Source organism: Solanum lycopersicum, chromosome 7 (genome assembly GCF_036512215.1).
Source record: "Solanum lycopersicum chromosome 7, SLM_r2.1".
Classification (NCBI taxonomy): domain Eukaryota; kingdom Viridiplantae; phylum Streptophyta; class Magnoliopsida; order Solanales; family Solanaceae; genus Solanum; species Solanum lycopersicum.
This window is the reverse complement of record NC_090806.1, coordinates 61742968-61761571: the sequence shown is the minus strand read 5'-3', so window position 1 is coordinate 61761571 and position 18604 is coordinate 61742968. Positions and strand designations below refer to the sequence as shown.

General features: G+C 34.6%; 1 protein-coding gene and 1 long non-coding RNA gene across 3 annotated transcripts; one reads left to right on the top strand and one right to left on the bottom strand.

Annotated features, from left to right (window-relative positions):
- Nucleotides 1-206: 206 nt before the first annotated feature.
- LOC109120739 (uncharacterized) lies at nt 207-4314 on the bottom strand. The gene is made up of 2 exons (XR_002028151.3): nt 1259-4314; nt 207-608 (listed from the first exon to the last, which is right to left on the bottom strand). It is a non-coding gene; the product is annotated as an uncharacterized lncRNA (long non-coding RNA).
- Nucleotides 4294-14879, top strand: LYK1 (LysM receptor-like kinase). Of its 2 annotated transcripts, none has more exon segments than NM_001247001.2 (12): nt 4294-5146; nt 10577-10610; nt 10725-10732; nt 10858-11010; nt 11234-11439; nt 11854-11943; nt 13077-13170; nt 13273-13424; nt 13500-13591; nt 13896-14034; nt 14200-14298; nt 14394-14879. In NM_001247001.2, coding segments are annotated over 12 exon segments (1890 nt in total). In that variant the 5' UTR covers nt 4294-4488; the 3' UTR covers nt 14559-14879.
- The last annotated feature ends 3725 nt before the right edge of the window (nt 14880-18604 follow it).

Below are 18604 nucleotides of genomic sequence, written 5' to 3'. Positions count from 1 at the left end.
GATAAATTTAATTTAAAAATTGAGAGTTTTTGGAAAGAATGGGAAGAAGCATTTTAAACTTTGAATAATGCTAGTCTGTAACAATTTTTCAATTGATGTATCTATTTAAAATCAAATAGTAATATATCGATTTAAAATCAAACACCTTATGAGCAATCTTTACTACTTTAATGTATCATGTAGAATTACAATACTTATCAATATACTAAAATATATTTAAAATATTATATATCATAAATAATATATCCATCTTGAGATCACAAATTAAAGAATCAGATTACAGAATACAATACATGTAATTTAATATATTTCATTATCGAATCTTTTTACCCTAAAGTTAAAGTTATAAATAGTAACGTATCACGCACAATTTTATGGGCATGATACATAACTACATAAAAGTTGATACATTTAAATATATTCAGTTGCTATATCAATGTTGTGTTCTCTATTTTGCAGAATAAGAGAGATTTCGAATTTGAAATTTAGTATTCATGTATATGGTCAATGTTGATAGAGGAGGAAAGCGTCATAAAGGCAGCAGCGATGCGAAGAGAAATTTTGAGAGTCATTGTCGATCATGCACTAAATTCAGATGATGAAACAACCTGTAAACATTCGAAAAAACAGTCAGCAAATATTCTGAAGCATTCATGCTTAAGCCACAATCATTCATAAAGTACATTAACACATAGTTATACATTTTTTTACCATATTAATGCATCTACCAGATATATTTGAAATATATAACAGTAATATGATTCACAATATCTCAACGAATGATATACATTGATGTATCATTCGTAATAATGATTGTTATAACTACTTGGCACATCTAAACTATTACATTGGTTGTATGTATCATATTCACATCACTAGTCTGATACACGTTATAGAAATTAGTGTTACTCTCACATAGAGATACAAAATGTATCTGATACATGTTAATTCTTACTTTTTGAAGTATGTATCACATACAATTAATTACATTTTATACTGTTATTTCATGCTTAACAAAAATATACACATTCTCTCAAAATGATTTATGGTGTACCACCAAAAAATCTGTAGAAATACTAGGTATAGAATTAATTTTATACTATTGACAATTTACAACTAATATGTTATGAATATCTTATCAATATCATATAATCATCAAAAGCAAAAAATAATTATCAACATAATACATCTGCTAATAATAACAATAGCAATGTATCATACAAGATTAGAGATAGAGATTAAAAAAAAAATATCATACCTTTTTCTATTAGATACCTTTATCAAAGTTATGTGTCTCTCCACCAATCTTCTCCGTTGTATCAATACATAGAGGATACATTGCAAGTCCAGGCTCGTCTTTTTCACCATCAAATGAAGTTTTACACCCTTATTGTTTTTAGTTTTCAATGGAGATGAGTTATTACTTGTATCTAATCTCTAAGATTTACCTAGGCTCATCGATTTCCAAGTTGACTGAAATGGCGACTTTGAGATTGACAATTTCATCCTTTTGTAACCTTCATAACTCATCTTGCTTACTAAATTTTTGATTCTCTCAACAAAATCAATATAGATTTATATTGTGTCAGCCAATATTGCCGAGTAATTTGAATTTTTCACGAATTGGACTGCAATGGCGACTTGATGGAGATGATGAAAATTTGAATTTTGAAAGACATGAATCTGTTGCGAATTGGGATGGATTGATAATAATCACTTATGCTTGAATCGTGGAATCTAGAATCAATTCTAGGTTAATTTTCCTAATAAAGCGCAACAATCAACTGTTTTCCTTGAAAGGTGCAATTGCCAGTTGTTACAATGCATCACATTTAATGTATCTACATGAAACTTATGCATCCGTATGACTTCTATTTCAAGGGTTTTTTTTTTAAAATAGAAAAAAATAGGGATAAGATGTAATTTAGATATTACAATATAGAATTTATGTAAGTTATACTTATTTTTACTTGTCTACTATTCAAAATAGATTTTTACTTTCACTTGTCACTTTTAACATATCAGGATATTTCTTTATGTTTATGCATAGTACTAATTATCTATTCTCCAAATTATTTTTAAGACATAATACTAAACTTCAATTATAAAAATAGTATAATAAAATAGTTATATCCATCATTATTTTCTTAACCGATATTTCAATTTCAAATATAACAAATAAAAATGAGTTAAAGGAATTATTAGACATTTTCCATTTTGTGAAAAGTTAGAACGGAAATTTCAAATTAGAGGACTTTGAAAAGTAGTCATTTTAGGAGACAAATCAATAAATGAAATAAATAAATAAATACAAAGGCTTGACAAATGGAGTAAGTTTAAAGACTTATGCTTGATCATTTTCAACTTTAATTTCTAAATGTTCTTAAAATATTATTTACTAAAGTTATGTGGACCAACTCTTTGATTTGGAGAAATGAAAACAAAAGTAAATATGCCATTCAAGATATTTAGAGGGTGTATTTTGTAAATTACATGAACAGTGCCTCAGTAAAAAAAAATACAAAAAAGGGAAAATAAGCACCTTTCGTAAATTACTTTAATTGTTTGCGTGAGGTATTTAATTAAATACATCAAACTCAATCGGCACAAACTCGAGTTTTTATAACTTTTTAAGACTAACGTAAATAGTTAAGAAAGCTCATGATATATCTTAATTGATTAATTTATTTACGTAATGAACGTTTGACTGTATGCACAAAAGTTTTTCTAAAAATTTAAGCTGAAAGTATCTAATAGAAACATTTATTAGGTGTATTGAGGTGCTGAATTGACTGACAAATTTTTATTTTATTTTAAAAGGAATTAAGATCTCTTGACCAATTAAAAAAAATGAACAGAAAAAATAATATCTTCAAAGTAATTCTTAGGTATAAAGCTAAAAATCTCTACAATTTGCAAATGGTTTAAAAGATCAATTCTGTCTATATTGGATTCTTTTACAAAACGTTCTTTTACATGCCAGAATTGTTATCCAAATGAGATAAAAAAGACGAATATAAAGAACAAAATTTCATTTTGTCTAACAAATTAAACTTCTCAAGCCAACATTCACATGTCATGGAGTAGAAAAAGGATTAATAGAAGTTGTTTAATATGTTATAAAGTAGATTTTGAGTGAGTTAATTATACCCTTTTTCTTGTTTGTTTTTTGTCATTATCTCTTTGCTTCTTTCGAAGTCATAGGATACTGTTTCTCTTGTAATAGTTATAACTATGACATAAGAAAAAAAAAAGTTCTAATTATCATAATTTCATAAACTTCTTATTCATTTTTATTCAACGATGGAAGGAGAGAAAAGCCAACTAACATAATCACATGAGGCAAAAATCAATTTTCCTCAAATGAAATATCAGAAATTAAAGTAGTAAAATTTGACTTTGGTGGAGTTATCAAGGGCTTCGATTCAAATTTCTATCAATCCAATGGTTTAGAATTGCAATTATTAAACAATATAATGACCGCGGTATAATTTAAAAAAAAAACATTCATGTTGATGTTTTTTTTTAATCGGTGTCCGCAGTGATATTTAGAGTTCGACTAGATCTAAAATCATGTCAAAAAGAATAAAACACTTTTTAACAAAGATAATTTCATAATTATGACAACTCAAAATCGATATTTCTGAATTATAATCAAGAATAAAAGAGTATTTAGTAATTATTACGATCCTATTAGTTATGCTGATGCTTTTATTACCCTCCGAGTGTCTGATCACATAATTCCTTCATTGTTTTCCACAACTAATAAAATCAAAATGGAAAGTAATGTACTAAAAATAGTTTATTTCCTTTTTATTTTATTAATCGATTTTTATTTTTATTATTATTCTATCAGGATATTCTCACAACATAAACGGGCCCCTTTAGAGGAATCTCTCCATATTAAGAAATTTTTTATCATATATCTAGGGTTTGAATGCGAGATCTATGATTATGAGGATAAACAATTCTCATTACTGCATTATATTATTCAATGTTTTAAAAATTCAAAAAATAATTCATGACTCAAGTTTATTGGACATGAATGAACCCGGACAGACATACCCGCCGCTTCTGCTTTCTGCCATATGGGTTCAGTTTCATAATATTATTACCGAACTCCATTTATTGAATTTGATCTAGCTATATTACAAGCTTCTGTTTTTACGATCAACATCTAATTATAGTAGACAACCTACTTAATTTCTGATTTATCATTACTATTAACTATAATCATTTTTCATAACCTAAAAATTCGTTCTATTTAACAATACCATAATACAAATTTTATTTAGAGTTATACTAGTCAAATATTATGAAATAGAGGAGTAGGTGCAGCAGTATAATATCTAGAATGTAAAAAACAATACTACTATATACCCATTCAATCAGTCATTATTTTACTATTTTCAATCCAACTTCATAAAAAAAAAAACCATCTAAAAATCCCCAAAATTATCAAATTCTTGTAAGTACCAAAATTTTTCCATGTTTGAATCCAACCCAAAAAACTTTATGTTGAACTTATCCCTTTTCTTTATACTAATTTACTTATCCTCTGCTCCATTACCAGTGAACTCTCAGTGCAACAGAGGTTGCGATTTAGCTTTAGCTTCATTCTACGTATGGCGAGGAACAGATCTCACTTACATCGCAAATTTATTCAATATCGAAACTAGACAAGAAATTATGGATTACAACACAAGAAATTCAATCCCAAATCTAGACAGTGTAATCGCCGGAACTAGAATTAACATACCTTTTCGCTGTGATTGCTTGGAGGACGGCGATTTTTTAGGGCATGATTTTCAATATGAGGTTAATTCAGGGGATACGTATGGTAGAATTGTGTCGAATTACTCTGATTTGACGAGTATTGATATGTTGAGGAGGTTTAATAGTAGATACCCGGAGAATAATATTCCGACTGGTGTGAATTTGAGTGTTGTAGTGAATTGTTCTTGTGGAGATAGAGATGTATCTGAAGATTTTGGGCTTTTTGTAACGTATCCTTTGAGATCGGAGGAGAATTTGACGTATGTGACGGCGACAATGAATGTGAGCGCTGAGTTAATACGAAGGTATAATTCAGATATGGATGCAAAATTCCGTGCCGGAGAAGGGATCATTTATATTCCGGGAAGAGGTTAGTGTTCATGCTCTTTTGTTATGCGTTTGCTTTATTTTCTGGATATAAATGTGCTTTTTAACTTTTAGTTGTATCGTTATATTCGTATTATTTTAAAAATGTATAATTAAATATTAAAATTTATATAAAATTAAATAAATAATTATGCTAATTTCAAGTGATATAATATGCATCATACACAAACTTATCATTTTAGATGTAGATTATTCGCACTGGTGAGGGCTTATGGTCAATTATAGGTGCTAAACAAGACTTTAGAGACCATGGTAGGTGCTATTGTTATGATAGTCAACAAGATTGGATGAGTTTTCAAAGGCGGAATAAGCATCAGGACGAGTAGTGGTAGAATTAGAATTTTTAATAACGATGTTTAAAATTTAAACAAAGTAAATATATAAATTAATTGAAGAGATTCAATATTTATTATATATACATAAAAAATAATTTTAGTCATATATAAATAATAAGATTTTATATCAAAAGAGGTTCATGAAAGGAGTTCGAGCGAACCCTTGACATACTGGTGGTTCCAAATTTGAGGACGAGGCATAACAAAAACCCACTGAGGCATTGTGGGGTGGGGGGAGAGTGAATAGTAATGGTAATGGTGATGATAGTAAAAGACTTATAAGGCATAAATCTTGATATTTGGGGTGTTCATCTAAGCTTGGGCGGCGTAAATTTCTTATGGGGCGCAAGTATAGGATGTCAAATTGATAGATTGGGTTGAAATGAGAGATATTAAAATGGAATTTAGAAATCATGTTGGGTTATAATCTCTCCAAATTTATTTTGGATTTAAATGACTTAGGCTTAAATGTGCTAAAAACGAGTTCGGTCATGACTTTCTCAATTTGATCCGCTTAATCTTAATAATTTTAGAAAAATTAATTAAATACACAATTTTATTTTTGAAAAAACTACATAAATTGGTCATAAATCAAAAATAATTATAAGGTCATACTCAAATTCAAAGTAATTCTTGAAATATTCATTCTCTCATAAATAATTACAACTCATATTTTCATTCATTAAAAATTAAGATTGATAATTTTTACTTAACTGAATCATATATTGTATTGATATCATTAGTACTGATAATTTGGCTTAACTGATTTTGAATTGATATCATTAGACATTAAGATTTAAAATCATTTTTCAAACGAATTAGCTAAAAAAAATTTCTTCAAATGCACTTATTTGAAAAGCTATTTTAAAAAAAGTTTTAATAGCAATGCCAAACAAACTCAAATTGAAATAAGTACCAGGAAATCTAAGAAAAACATTTTAATATATATTTTTAAATTTTTTTATCTCCTTTTATCTCATTCTCCTCACGTTTCTAGTTCGGTCGACCTACTCAAAGCTTGTTTTTTATTTTCCTAATTTTTCTCTACACAATATTCAATTGAAATGGTTGGAGTTGTAGCATACAAGCTCTTTTTGCCTAAAATTTAGATTTAGAATCCATTGTTATTCATATTTCTTTAATATGATCCTAGTTATCTATAAAAGGGAAAAAACAAATATATTTGAAGTGACGTAAATAAAATATATATACTCTTTGTTATATTTTTGAGATATTGATGACTCTATCGTTTAAAAAGAACTAGAGCATGTATATTCTTCACTTTAACAAAAGACTATATAGGAACACGTGACACAATCTTATTTGTCGATCCGGTATTTAATAAATGTCGGACCAATGAATAAGATTATGATACATACATGTCTATTAGTATAAAGGCAATATATGCGAGTCCGGAGCCAAAGTAGAAAAAAAATTGTCAAAAATTTTAAAAGGGCATATCAAAAAAAAATTTAACCAAAAGGACAAAATCATTTTTTAGAATGATTTTATTTTTTAATATCGCTACGTGCAGCATTTTAAAAAGAAAAAAAGCTAAATTCTTTTTACACTATCTACTTGTGCAATTTTTTGTACAACAATACTTCACACCATTGAAATTACTTGACATCAATTTTTTAAACCTTCTTTTTTTGTTGTTGGTTCAAAATGAAATTTCAAAGATTAAAAAAAAAGTCAAAAACTACAGTAATACTACTTCGTTGAATTTGTCTTTTGTCAAATCAGAATCACCAAGGGCTTCGATTTAATTTACTTTCGATCTAACGGTTGAGAATTGCCACCATTTAAAAGGCCGCCATGAGAGACCAGAAGAAGATTTCAAAAGCTGTAAGAACACGGCTTTCCTTAATTCCCTGACAAGTGCGCTGCCGACACAATTCTATTTCATTGTTTTCCCCAAAGTATTAAATTATCTGAACAATAATCATTCATTATTTTACTAATTTTCAATCCAACTTTATCAATAACCCACTCAGTCAACGCTTACTCCTCCAAAACCCAGCTCAAATTTCCCAGAAAAATTCGTTCTTGCATCAATTTCCTTCACACCCATTTCATAATTTCCAGAAAAATACATTTTTGTATCAATTTCATAATACCCATTTCAGGAAATCCATAAAAATACGTTCTTGAATCAATTTCCCACATACCCATTTCAGAAATTTTCATTCTTTATTCATGAAACATGTTTGAATCCAGGCCAAGAAGTGTTTTGAGCTTAGGGGTTTTCGTTATACTAGTTTACTTATCCTCTGTTCCATTACCAGTTAACTCCCAATGTAACAGAGGCTGCGATTTAGCTTTAGCTTCATTCTATGTCTGGCGAGGTTCAAATCTCACTTTAATCTCAGAGATGTTCTCCACCAGTATAGCAGATATCGTTTCTTACAACAACAGGGACAATATCCCTAATCAAGATAGTGTAATCGCCGGGACAAGAATTAACATACCTTTCCGTTGTGATTGCTTGAACGACGGGGAGGTATTGGGTCATGCTTTCCCGTATAGGGTTAAATCCGGTGATACTTATGATCTTGTGGCGAGGAACTACTCTGATTTGACGACTGCACAGTGGATGATGAAGTTTAATAGTTATCCTGAGAATAATATTCCGAATACTGTGAATTTAAGTGTTGTAGTGAATTGTTCTTGTGGGAATAGTGACGTTTCGAAGGATTTTGGGTTGTTTGTGACGTACCCTGTGCGGGCGGAGGATAACTTGACGTCAGTGGCTTCAGCAGCCAATGTGAGTGAAGATATAATCAGAAGGTATAATCCCGCGGCCGTGTCCATACTAGATATAGGGCAAGGAATCATCTATATACCGGGAAGAGGTTGGTGTTCGTGATCTTTATGTGTTTGTTTTATTTCCTATTACAAGTTTTATGTGTTTGCGTTAGAACTTTATGAGGTGGTTTGGTAGCTGGTTAGAGTTATGCAGATATTAGTAATGCAGGAATTAGTTATGAGTGAATCTATATATTATTTTATGTAAATATTAATTATGTAGGGATTAGTTATACAAATCTTCTTATCTAGCTACCAAACGACCCCTGAGGTTGTAGTCCTAGTACTTCTTCTTTTGGTTCATATTTTAGTCTCGCAGGAACAGGGGAAAAATGCTCTCTTTTTCAATGATAAGGGAACCCCAACCACTCGTATGCAATAGCTCACAAACTGCACAGGAGAGCAAACTGCACTAGGCAAGTCCCATGTGACGAGCTCAGCCTAGAAGGCAAGTAGGCACTAAAAAAAGGTTAGGAAGGAAGTAGGAATTAATTTAGGAAGCAAAATGTTTTGTTTAAGGGTGACACTGGATTGAAGTTTATTGTTTACTATAAACTGGAGTTTGTAGTTTGAATGGATAGAATAAATGAGGATTGAATCATCAAGGATGTGTTTTGATGTGTCTAAATGCGCAACAGGAAATTGAAGCAGGGACACAGCACTATACATGGAACATTAATGCAAAATTTGTTGATGATACCTGTTTTCTTTTTTCTCTTTTTCGGCGTGATGCAGAGTGTAACGCTGGACCAATTGAACTTTAGCATTGTCATCTGTCTTTGTACTAAAGTTGTTCGTACAATGGATAAAGGGGTTCGAAGTACATGATTAACTCTGGTGGTGCTGAACTGCTCATATCGGGAAAATGTGACAATTTTCAAGCATGATAATCTTGTGTGAAATTCCTATGATTTACATAGTGCTTTTGATCAGCAAAATTCTAGCTCTACCAACTAAGTTTATCGCTGGGCTCCGTAATGGCAACGCAAGGCACAAGCAGTATTCACAAAAAGAAGAAGCACAACTGAGTGACTGTTCTATGTTGCTTGACTTCTTTGAGCTCTTCAATCTGCATCTTGGATCATTTCTTCAAATTGCCGACCTGCCTCGATTTCGGTCTTGAAAAAACATTTTTATATATACCACATGGAATGCAAATGTGAAGATTAAGAAATACATTTACCCTCAAAGAGAATTAGATGAAATAAATGTAGAATAATCTTATAAAAAAAAAAAGATCTTTAGTTTTGTTAGTGATGGTAAAATATCTAGAGATATACCCTTTTGGAAGCACAAACAAGCCCTTTCAAGTATTTTTCAGTGTCACTCTGTTTTCTGAAGATCAAACAGCAGTACTGAACAAGAAGAATCACTTAAAGATCAGAGTTATGCTTTTGAGGATTTAATGGAATGAAAGCTATCTTCTTATAGGTAAAAAAAAGAAAAAAGATATAAGGGCTTGCAAGATTCTGTTTATTCTTGGTTCTTATTTTGGTACTTGGGAGGAGCAGGAGTACAGTGCGGGCATGTTGCTTGTTAGTCTTTCCTAGAGCAAACTCAAAATGATATACAACAAATGCCAGGATATTGTTGTGTCGTTTATCGAACTAAAACTACCTGACTCAAATCTATGTCATGTACTAATGCATTTCTGCTAAGACTCTGATATGCTAGTGTGTCTTTCTGTTTCTCATCATCTTAATGTCAGCCAACAGGCTCCCTCTTTCAATCTATTTTCTATTAGAACAGTTTGTGATAACTCTGTTTTGTTATTTGTGCTTGGTAGAAGTCATAGCTTGATGGTTAACAAATGTCCTAAAAGAGCTTGCTTCTGACTTTGATATTGTCAACACCATATTTTATTTAATCTTCCCTCTTTAATCCATTCCAATTCCTTGATCTGTTTCATATAATGTTAAATTTCTCGGTACCAGAAGATGAGTGAAGATCAAATTAAAAGAGACTGATACACTCCAATTTACTTTAGCTTTGATACAACATCTTTTTCACATATCCTTTTAATCACACACTTTTCTTATTAATGAATTAATATCTTTTACAGCTGAGCAGCTTCTGTATATGATGCCTTTGATGTTTTTCTTTTTCAATATCTGCATACTCTAAGTTTGCCAACTAAATTGGAGAGCGGTAACACATTTAGTACAAATACTTTGTCAGTTTTAGTGCTTGTGCCTACTACAGTTCTTTTCTTTTTCGCGTGTTCTTAATGTATAAACAGTGTTTGAACCATCATTTCTTTCATTATGCAGATAGAAATGGGAACTTTCCACCGCTGCCAACAAGGTAACTCATTAATATTTGATGTTAAATCTGACCATCTTGTTATCTATTGATCTTCCATTAACTAGCACATTGCTGACATTTATCATTTGTATTGTTTCTCCCTCTAATTTGCAGCACAGATGGTTTGCATCTTTCCTCGTCTTCAGTGTTGGCTTATTTGTTATCCGTTTTCAGACCATTCATGATGATAAAGGAAGTCCTTTATGCTATCTACACTTACCATCATTGCATCCTTCTTAACAATTAGGTTTGTCTGGTGGCGCTAAAGCTGGGATATCTATAGGAGCAATAGGAGTAGTCTTGCTGTTGGCTGGTTTGGTTTATGTAGGATGTTATAGGAACAAAACACGAAAGATTTCGCTGCTCAGATCGGAAGACCACCTCCATCAGTATGGTCATGGTAGGTGTTGATCCCTGTTCTTTAGTTCTTTAAGTTTATAACATTCATTTATTTGGCGTACGACATTTCTTAAGGTGCTTATACTTGGATCACTTTAAGGCTGAAAATGCAATTTAAAGCAGCTGATTTCTTTGTTGGAATTGAATATTTCCTTTAGTTATGCTGAGTAGTAGAAAACAATGTTTGTTAGTTGACTTACATGTTAAGCTTTTGTCTTGATTAGGCCCAGAAGGCAGTACGACAGTTAAAGCTGCTGATTCCGGTCGCCTGGCTGATGGCAATTCTCCAGTGCTTTCAGGCATAACTGTGGATAAATCTGTTGAGTTCACTTATGAGGAGCTTGCTACTGCAACTAATGACTTCAGCATTGCTAACAAAATCGGACAAGGTGGTTTTGGTGCGGTTTATTATGCTGAGCTCAGAGGCGAGGTTTGAGCTATTCTTAAATCTTTACTTCTCTGTATAACCTGTCATATTGTGAAAAAGTGCGTTCTTTTTAGCTCAGATCTAATGAAGCAAGTGGGTAAACAGTAGTCCAGAGAAAGGAGGAATAAGTAATAACAAGGACAGGGAAGACAAATGCAGAAGAACATTCGACAAATAAATGAATAGCTTAGTCATCTGGTGACGTTCCAGTGATGCATTGGCATAGATTATATCCTGTATATTTTGAACATATTAATAATAACCAACACTGAATCATGATTTCACTTCTCCAGTTGGTGGGATGTCCCATGATTTTTCTGTAGTCGTACTTATTTGTAAAGTTTTAACCATAACCAACTTAAAGAAGTTTTCAAGTGTCTTTATACCCAGTACTTATTGTGCTGTAAACTATTTCAGAAAGCAGCCATCAAGAAAATGGACATGGAGGCTACCAGGGAGTTTCTAGCTGAATTGAAGGTCTTGACAAATGTTCATCACCTGAACCTGGTAAAAACTTGCGTCTCTGCCACTGGATGCATGTCTTTTTTGACACTATTTTCATTTTCTCATTCGAGAATACGTACATGATACATATATACAGGATGGACCCACATGCAGCATTCCGGGTGCTCGAGCACCCATTGACCTGCCCACGAACTACATATTATTGTACTGGAATTTCTTAAAATTGGGATATAAGAGCTGAAGAGCACCCATTAGTCAAAACTTAGGGTGGGTGGTTTAGTTGAGAGCCAGATTTAAGGGGCATGGTCAGCTACGTTTCAATCCCTGATCAAACACTTTTAAGATCTCCTGTTTTCTTTTTCTTACTCGACTTGTCCTTCTTTTTCTCCAATAAGCACTCTTTCTTTTTTATACTTTCCTTGTTCTTCTCTTCTTCTTTTTTTCTTTAAAAAAGATCTTCTTTCTTTCATTTTTCATTTGGATTGTCACTTCCTTTTAATGTATTTTTCATTAATTTTTTTTAGTGTGTTCAAATAATATTGCTCTTATGTTTTATGATTGCTAGCTATTTTATATTAAATGAATGTCACTGTTGGCTTACGTAATTCAAAATAAATTACGTAAGCCAACAGTAATTGCATTAGCTTGGTATTCTTGCTGCTTGAGACATCTATCCTATTATAAAGTATAAATCAATTGGCTGCCACTTAAATGTTTGTTATGATCATTGAAACCTATACTTAGAGTACCTTAGTTGTTACAATCTTCCATTTATTTACAACTGAATAAATTGCTTTAAATGCACCTGGAGTGCTCTGAAGAGAATTAAGGCCTTTAAGGGAATGGGTGCTGCAAATTACTCTAAAGCTAAAAGAACAATGGATGCGCGTGGGAAGAGTAAAATCTTAGATACAAACTTATAGTTATAAAGTTATCATGTGATGAGTGAGGTCTTGTTTTGGTGCGAGTAATGACACTTCAGGAATCATATATCCTGAAGAAAGTGCAAAAGTTGCTGCAACTAAGAGATTCCAGGGGATTCGTTACACTAGTTATAGAGGTTTTGGACAGGGTCTTCAACATTCTTAAATGGGAGGGCCACTGAAACTCAAAACATGGTGTAATTCTTCTTTTTCCATACACTAGACTGATTATTTCATTGATATCGAGTGCAGGTGCGCTTGATAGGTTATTGTGTTGAAGGTTCCCTCTTTCTTGTATATGAATACGTTGAGAATGGCCACATAGGCCAACATCTACGTGGTACAGGTATCTTTGATGTGAATTAAATCACATTTAATAACTAACAATCTCTCAGTAATAGTTAGTTCCTTAAAGAACTTTTACTCAATCTGGTAAATTTATCTCCAGGAAGGGACCCATTGCCATGGTCTAAGAGGGTTCAAATTGCTCTAGATTCAGCTAGAGGTCTTGAGTACATACATGAACATACTGTACCAGTTTACATCCATCGCGATATTAAAACTGCAAATATTCTGATAGACAAAAACTTCCATGCAAAGGTTTGTCAAGGCACCTTTTTTTTGTTTGTCTATAGTGGGAGGCTATTTTGTATTGTGTTAATTGTCTGAGTTTAGGTGGCAGATTTTGGTTTAACGAAACTGACTGAAGTTGGAAGCTCGTCCTTGCAAACACGACTTGTGGGTACATTTGGATACATGCCTCCAGAGTAAGTGTTTTCACATTTTGATTTGACACCTTAAAAGTAGTAACAGAGCTGTTCCTTACCTTAGTTTTTTCTTTGAAGAAGAGAATCCATTATTATTAGTCCGAGTTGTTCCGTAATTATGTCTGTGCATCCGTTTTTTGTTAAATGACTGGTCATCAGTGCATGGTCAGTCAGGAAAAGGGTAGTTCTAATTATAAACCAAGGTTTTCTCAATGCCTTGCTCAAAGCTTAAGTTGTTGCTTTCTAATTAAAGCATTTCTTTTGAGTGCCTCATGTGACAGATTTGCACATTGCTTTTCTACAGGTATGCTCAGTATGGTGATGTCTCTCCGAAAGTTGATGTTTATGCTTTTGGTGTTGTCCTATATGAACTAATTTCAGCCAAGGAAGCGATTGTCAAGCCAAATGGTTCTGTAACTGAATCAAAGGGTCTTGTTGCTTTGGTAAATTTCTTTACATTTTTCTTTGAAAGGACTATATGTTTGCTCTTCATTCCTTTTATTAGTCTCCTCCTCCTTCTTCACTTTGATATGCAATTTATAGTTATGTAACACTCTGATGCTAGTTTTTCCTAGTATTGATCCCTCTTTTGCCTTTGTTTATCATAGTTTGAAGAAGTACTTAATCAGCCAGATCCTGATGAAGATCTTCGGCAACTGGTTGACCCAAGACTTGGAGATGACTATCCCCTTGATTCAGTCCGGAAGGTAATAAGATTTTAAATGAAACTTGCATTGGTAGTAGCTAAAACAGTTGTTTCTTTCTGCTTCTTACAAAAAGTCCATTTCTTCACTAATCACAGATGGCACAACTTGCCAAAGCTTGCACCCATGAAAATCCCCTAATAAGACCAAGTATGAGATCAATAGTGGTTGCGTTGATGACCCTCTCTTCGTCAACAGAAGATTGGGATGTTGGATCTTTCTATGGAAATCAAGGCATGATAAACCTCATGTCTGGAAGGTAGTAAACCAAAATATTGCACCCACGCGCAATTAACATTTCATTCAGATCCATGTTGTTTAAGCATTGGATATGTGTACTAGTGCATTTTTACTTGTATAGTACTTGCTTGAATAGTGTAAGAAAAGCATAGAAAGATGTATTTCAATTGTAACATTTAGCACATACTTTATGAGTTGGAAATGGAACATTTCCTCACGAGGAAATACATGGTTTCTTTGTTGTCTGATGTCTGATCAGAGGCAAGAACTAGAATTTTCAGTTTATGAATTTTAGTCTACAATTCTTTTTACATATTGGTTTGATATGTATTATTTGTACTTAATAAATTAAATTTTTTATTTTACAATTATATGTTTCTGAGTAAAAATTACTATGTCTGAAATAAGACATCAGTCGGACTTCTTCATGTGTTCATTTCTTTATGATAATTGAAGTCTAGTTTTCTTCATATTTGATTGATAGCTTAGCAGATTCATCTTTAAATTAAATTTTTTATTTTACAATTATATGGTTCAGAGTGAAAATTATTATGTCTGAAATAAGCAGTCGAACTTCTTCATATGTTCAATCCTTTATGACAATTGAAGTCTAGTTTTCTTCATATTTGATTGACGGCTTAGCAGTTTCATCTTTAAATTAATTTTTTTATTTTACAATTATATGGTTCGCAGTTAAAATTATTATGTCTGAAATAAGACAGCAGTCGCACTTCTTCATATGTTCATTTCTTTATGACAACTGAAGTCTAGTTTTCTTCATATTTGATTGATGGTTTAGCAGTTTCATCTTTAAATTAAATTTTTTATTTTACAATTATATGGTTCGGAGTGAAAATTATTATGTCTGAAATAAGACACAGTCGCACTTCTTCATATGTTCATTTCTTTATGACAATTGAAGTCTAGTTTTCTTCATATTTGATTGATGGCTTAGCGGTTTCATCTTTGAAGTTTGAACTGTACTTTTGAATAAGAAAGCTAGAAATACTGTATCCATATAAATTTGACTATAAAAATATATGTAGGCATTAATTAAAAAAAGTATTTAAAGCTCAACATATTCTATCACCCTCATGGTCAAAAGTGTACATTTGTGCCATTTATCATTATCGACTCAAATAGTTGATTTTAAAAAATCAAATTTTACATGTGACTTTTACTTAAATTATTTACGTGTATGAAAATTTGAAAAATATTTTTATGAACCTCAATTTCTTCCTCCTGTTCAAATTATATAACATTCATATGGATACAACAATTGCCTACAACCCTCTTAGGATTAGTCATTTTTATCATTCTTCAACTGAAACCCATAAAGAATAAGCTCCGCAATCATGCAAAGATCGTTAATTGTAATTTTTTTTTTTGGGGGGGGGGGGGGGGGGGGGAAAGAGACGGTGATTGTAGGAGTGGGGGAGAGACGGTGATTGTAGAGAGATTAGTGGGGAAGAAACGGTTGATTTGGGGAACGATTGATAGAGAAACTTTGAAGGTGGGAACTAGGGAATAGTGAAGCGGGTGAAAAAAATTTGATTATGTGTGTAAAATAGAATTTGCTATTTAATAATGAAATATATCCACAATTAATAAATCTATATTTTTTTCTTTTACTTATCACTTATGACATATCAAGAATTAATGGCGTGAGTTAGTATCGAGGGGAAAAGGGCCTCAAAGTAGAAAAAAATCTGAATTTTATCAATTTTCGTGTTTATAGTTCATGGACTTTTGGTGAATCACGATTCCGCCTTTTTTTTGTTGAAACTTTTTCATGGATGTCTATTACAATCTTATTAATGACATGAGTTGGTCCCAAGGGACAAACAAACGCATTTTCAAGTTTAAACAAACTCCAAAGGATGAAAAAACAGATTGTAATGATTATCGTGTGCTATATAGTCCTTGAATTTTGGTGATTTAGGCTTCAAACTTTTTTTATCAAAAGTTTTCAGGAACGTCAGTTACTACCTTTTTAATGGCGTGATTTAGTCCCGAGGGGTAAACTTACGCATTTTCAAATTCAAACGAGCCTCAAATAAGAAAAAACAAGATTTTACTAATTTTCATGTGCGTCCATGGATTTTTGATTTTTGATGATTTTGCTTGGTTTTGGTCAAATTTTTGCATGGACCTCTATTACGACCTTATTAGTGACATGAGTTGTCCCAAAGGGCAAAAAGACAAATTTCAAGTTCAAACGAATCCTAAAGAACAGAAAATCAGATTTTACCCATTTTCGTGTGCAAGTCCATAAATTTTTGGTGATACAGGATTTTGGTTTACTTTTGGCCAGAATTTTTAATGGAAATCCGTTATGACCTTATTAATGAAGTGGGTTGGGCAAAAAGATGCATTTTGAAGTTCAAACAAACCCTAAGAACGAAAAACTAGATTTTAGCAATTTCCGTTACTATATTCATAGATTTTGGTGATTCAAAATTCCAGTTTGTTCTAGGTAAAATATTTTCGTTGACGTCGGTTATGACCTTATTCATGGCCTGAGTGGATCTTGAGGGGCCAACCAGCGCATTTTCAAATTCAACAAGCCCCAAAGCATGAAAAACTAGATTTTGTCAATTTTCGTGCTATGCAAAAGGGTTTCAAGCCATTTTTAATGTTCAAACGATCACTAAAGCAAGAAAAATCATTTTTACAGATTTTCATGTGATATGGATTTTAGGTGATTTTAGTTGGTCTCGAAGGGCAAAAAATCATATTTTCAAGTCAAACAATCCTCAAAGCGGGAAAAACATATTTTTACCAATTTTTTTGTGGGTCCATGGATTTTACGTGAATCGTAATCCAGCTTGTATGTATTTTGCAAAAAAAATTCATGTACATATCTATTACGACATTTTTAATAGCGTTGGTTGGTCTTGAGGGACAAACAACACATTTCAAGTTTGAACTCGCCCAAAGTAGGAAAACCTGATTTTATCGATTTTTGCTTATTTAGATTTCAACTTGTTTTTTGCCATGCCCCGATATCCCTACCCCACCCCCCTGACCTCGAGGCACCACGCCTCGAGAGCCCTACACTACCCCCTACCCCCCCTCCCGTACCTCGAGGTGCGAGGCCCCTATCCTACCCCCCATTTACCCCCCAGACCTCGAGGCGCCACGCCCCGAGGACCCTACCCTACCCCCACCTACCCCCGGACCTCGAGGCGCCACGCCCCGAGGCCCCTACCATACCCCCCACCTACCGCCCCGGACCTCGAGGCGCCACGCCCTAAGGCCCCAACCCTACCCCCTACCTACCCCCCGGACCTCGAGGCACCACGCCCTAAGGCCCCTACCCTACCTCCCACCTACCCCGCTGAACCTCGAGGGCCCCTACCCAACCCCCACCTTACCCCCCAAACCTCGAGGCGCCACGCCCTGAGGCCCCTACCCTACCCCTACCCCCACCCCTACCTACCCCCCAGACCTACCTACCCCCCAGACCTACCTACCCTACCTACCCCCCACCCCTACCTACCCCCCTCCATACCTACCCCTCCCCCCCGAACCTCGAGGCGCCACGGCCCGAGGCCCCTACCCTACCCCTCCACCTAACCCCCCCCCCCCGGACCTCGAGGCGCCGCGCCTCGAGGCCCTCCACCTAACCCCCCCCCCCCCACCCCCCCCCGGACCTCGAGGCGCCGCGCCTCGAGGCCCTCCACCTAACCCCCCCCCCCCCCCCGGACCTCGAGGCGCCGCGCCTCGAGGCCCTCCACCTACCCCCCCCCCCCCCCCGGACCTCGAGGCGCCGCGCCTCGAGGCCCTCCACCTACCCCCCCCCCCCCCCGGACCTCGAGGCGCCGCGCCTCGAGGCCCTTACCCTACCCCCCCGGACCTCGAGGCGCCGCGCCTCGAGGCCCTTACCCTACCCCCCCCGGACCTCGAGGCGCCGCGCCTCGAGGCCCTTACCCTACCCCCCCCGGACCTCGAGGCGCCGCGCCTCGAGGCCCTTACCCTACCCCCCCCGGACCTCGAGGCGCCGCGCCTCGAGGCCCTTACCCTACCCCCCCCCCCCCCCCCCCGACCTCGAGGCGCCGCGCCTCGA

Excerpts from the sequence above, each read along its gene's own strand:
- LYK1 (NM_001246844.1), top strand. The coding sequence starts at position 7,705 with ATGTTTGAATCCAGGCCAAGAAGTGTTTTGAGCTTAGGGGTTTTCGTT. Across the intron at positions 13,171-13,272 it reads CCAACATCTACGTGGTACAG|GAAGGGACCCATTGCCATGG; the intron begins GTATCTTTGATG and ends ATTTATCTCCAG. Across the intron at positions 13,425-13,499 it reads ACAAAAACTTCCATGCAAAG|GTGGCAGATTTTGGTTTAAC; the intron begins GTTTGTCAAGGC and ends GTCTGAGTTTAG.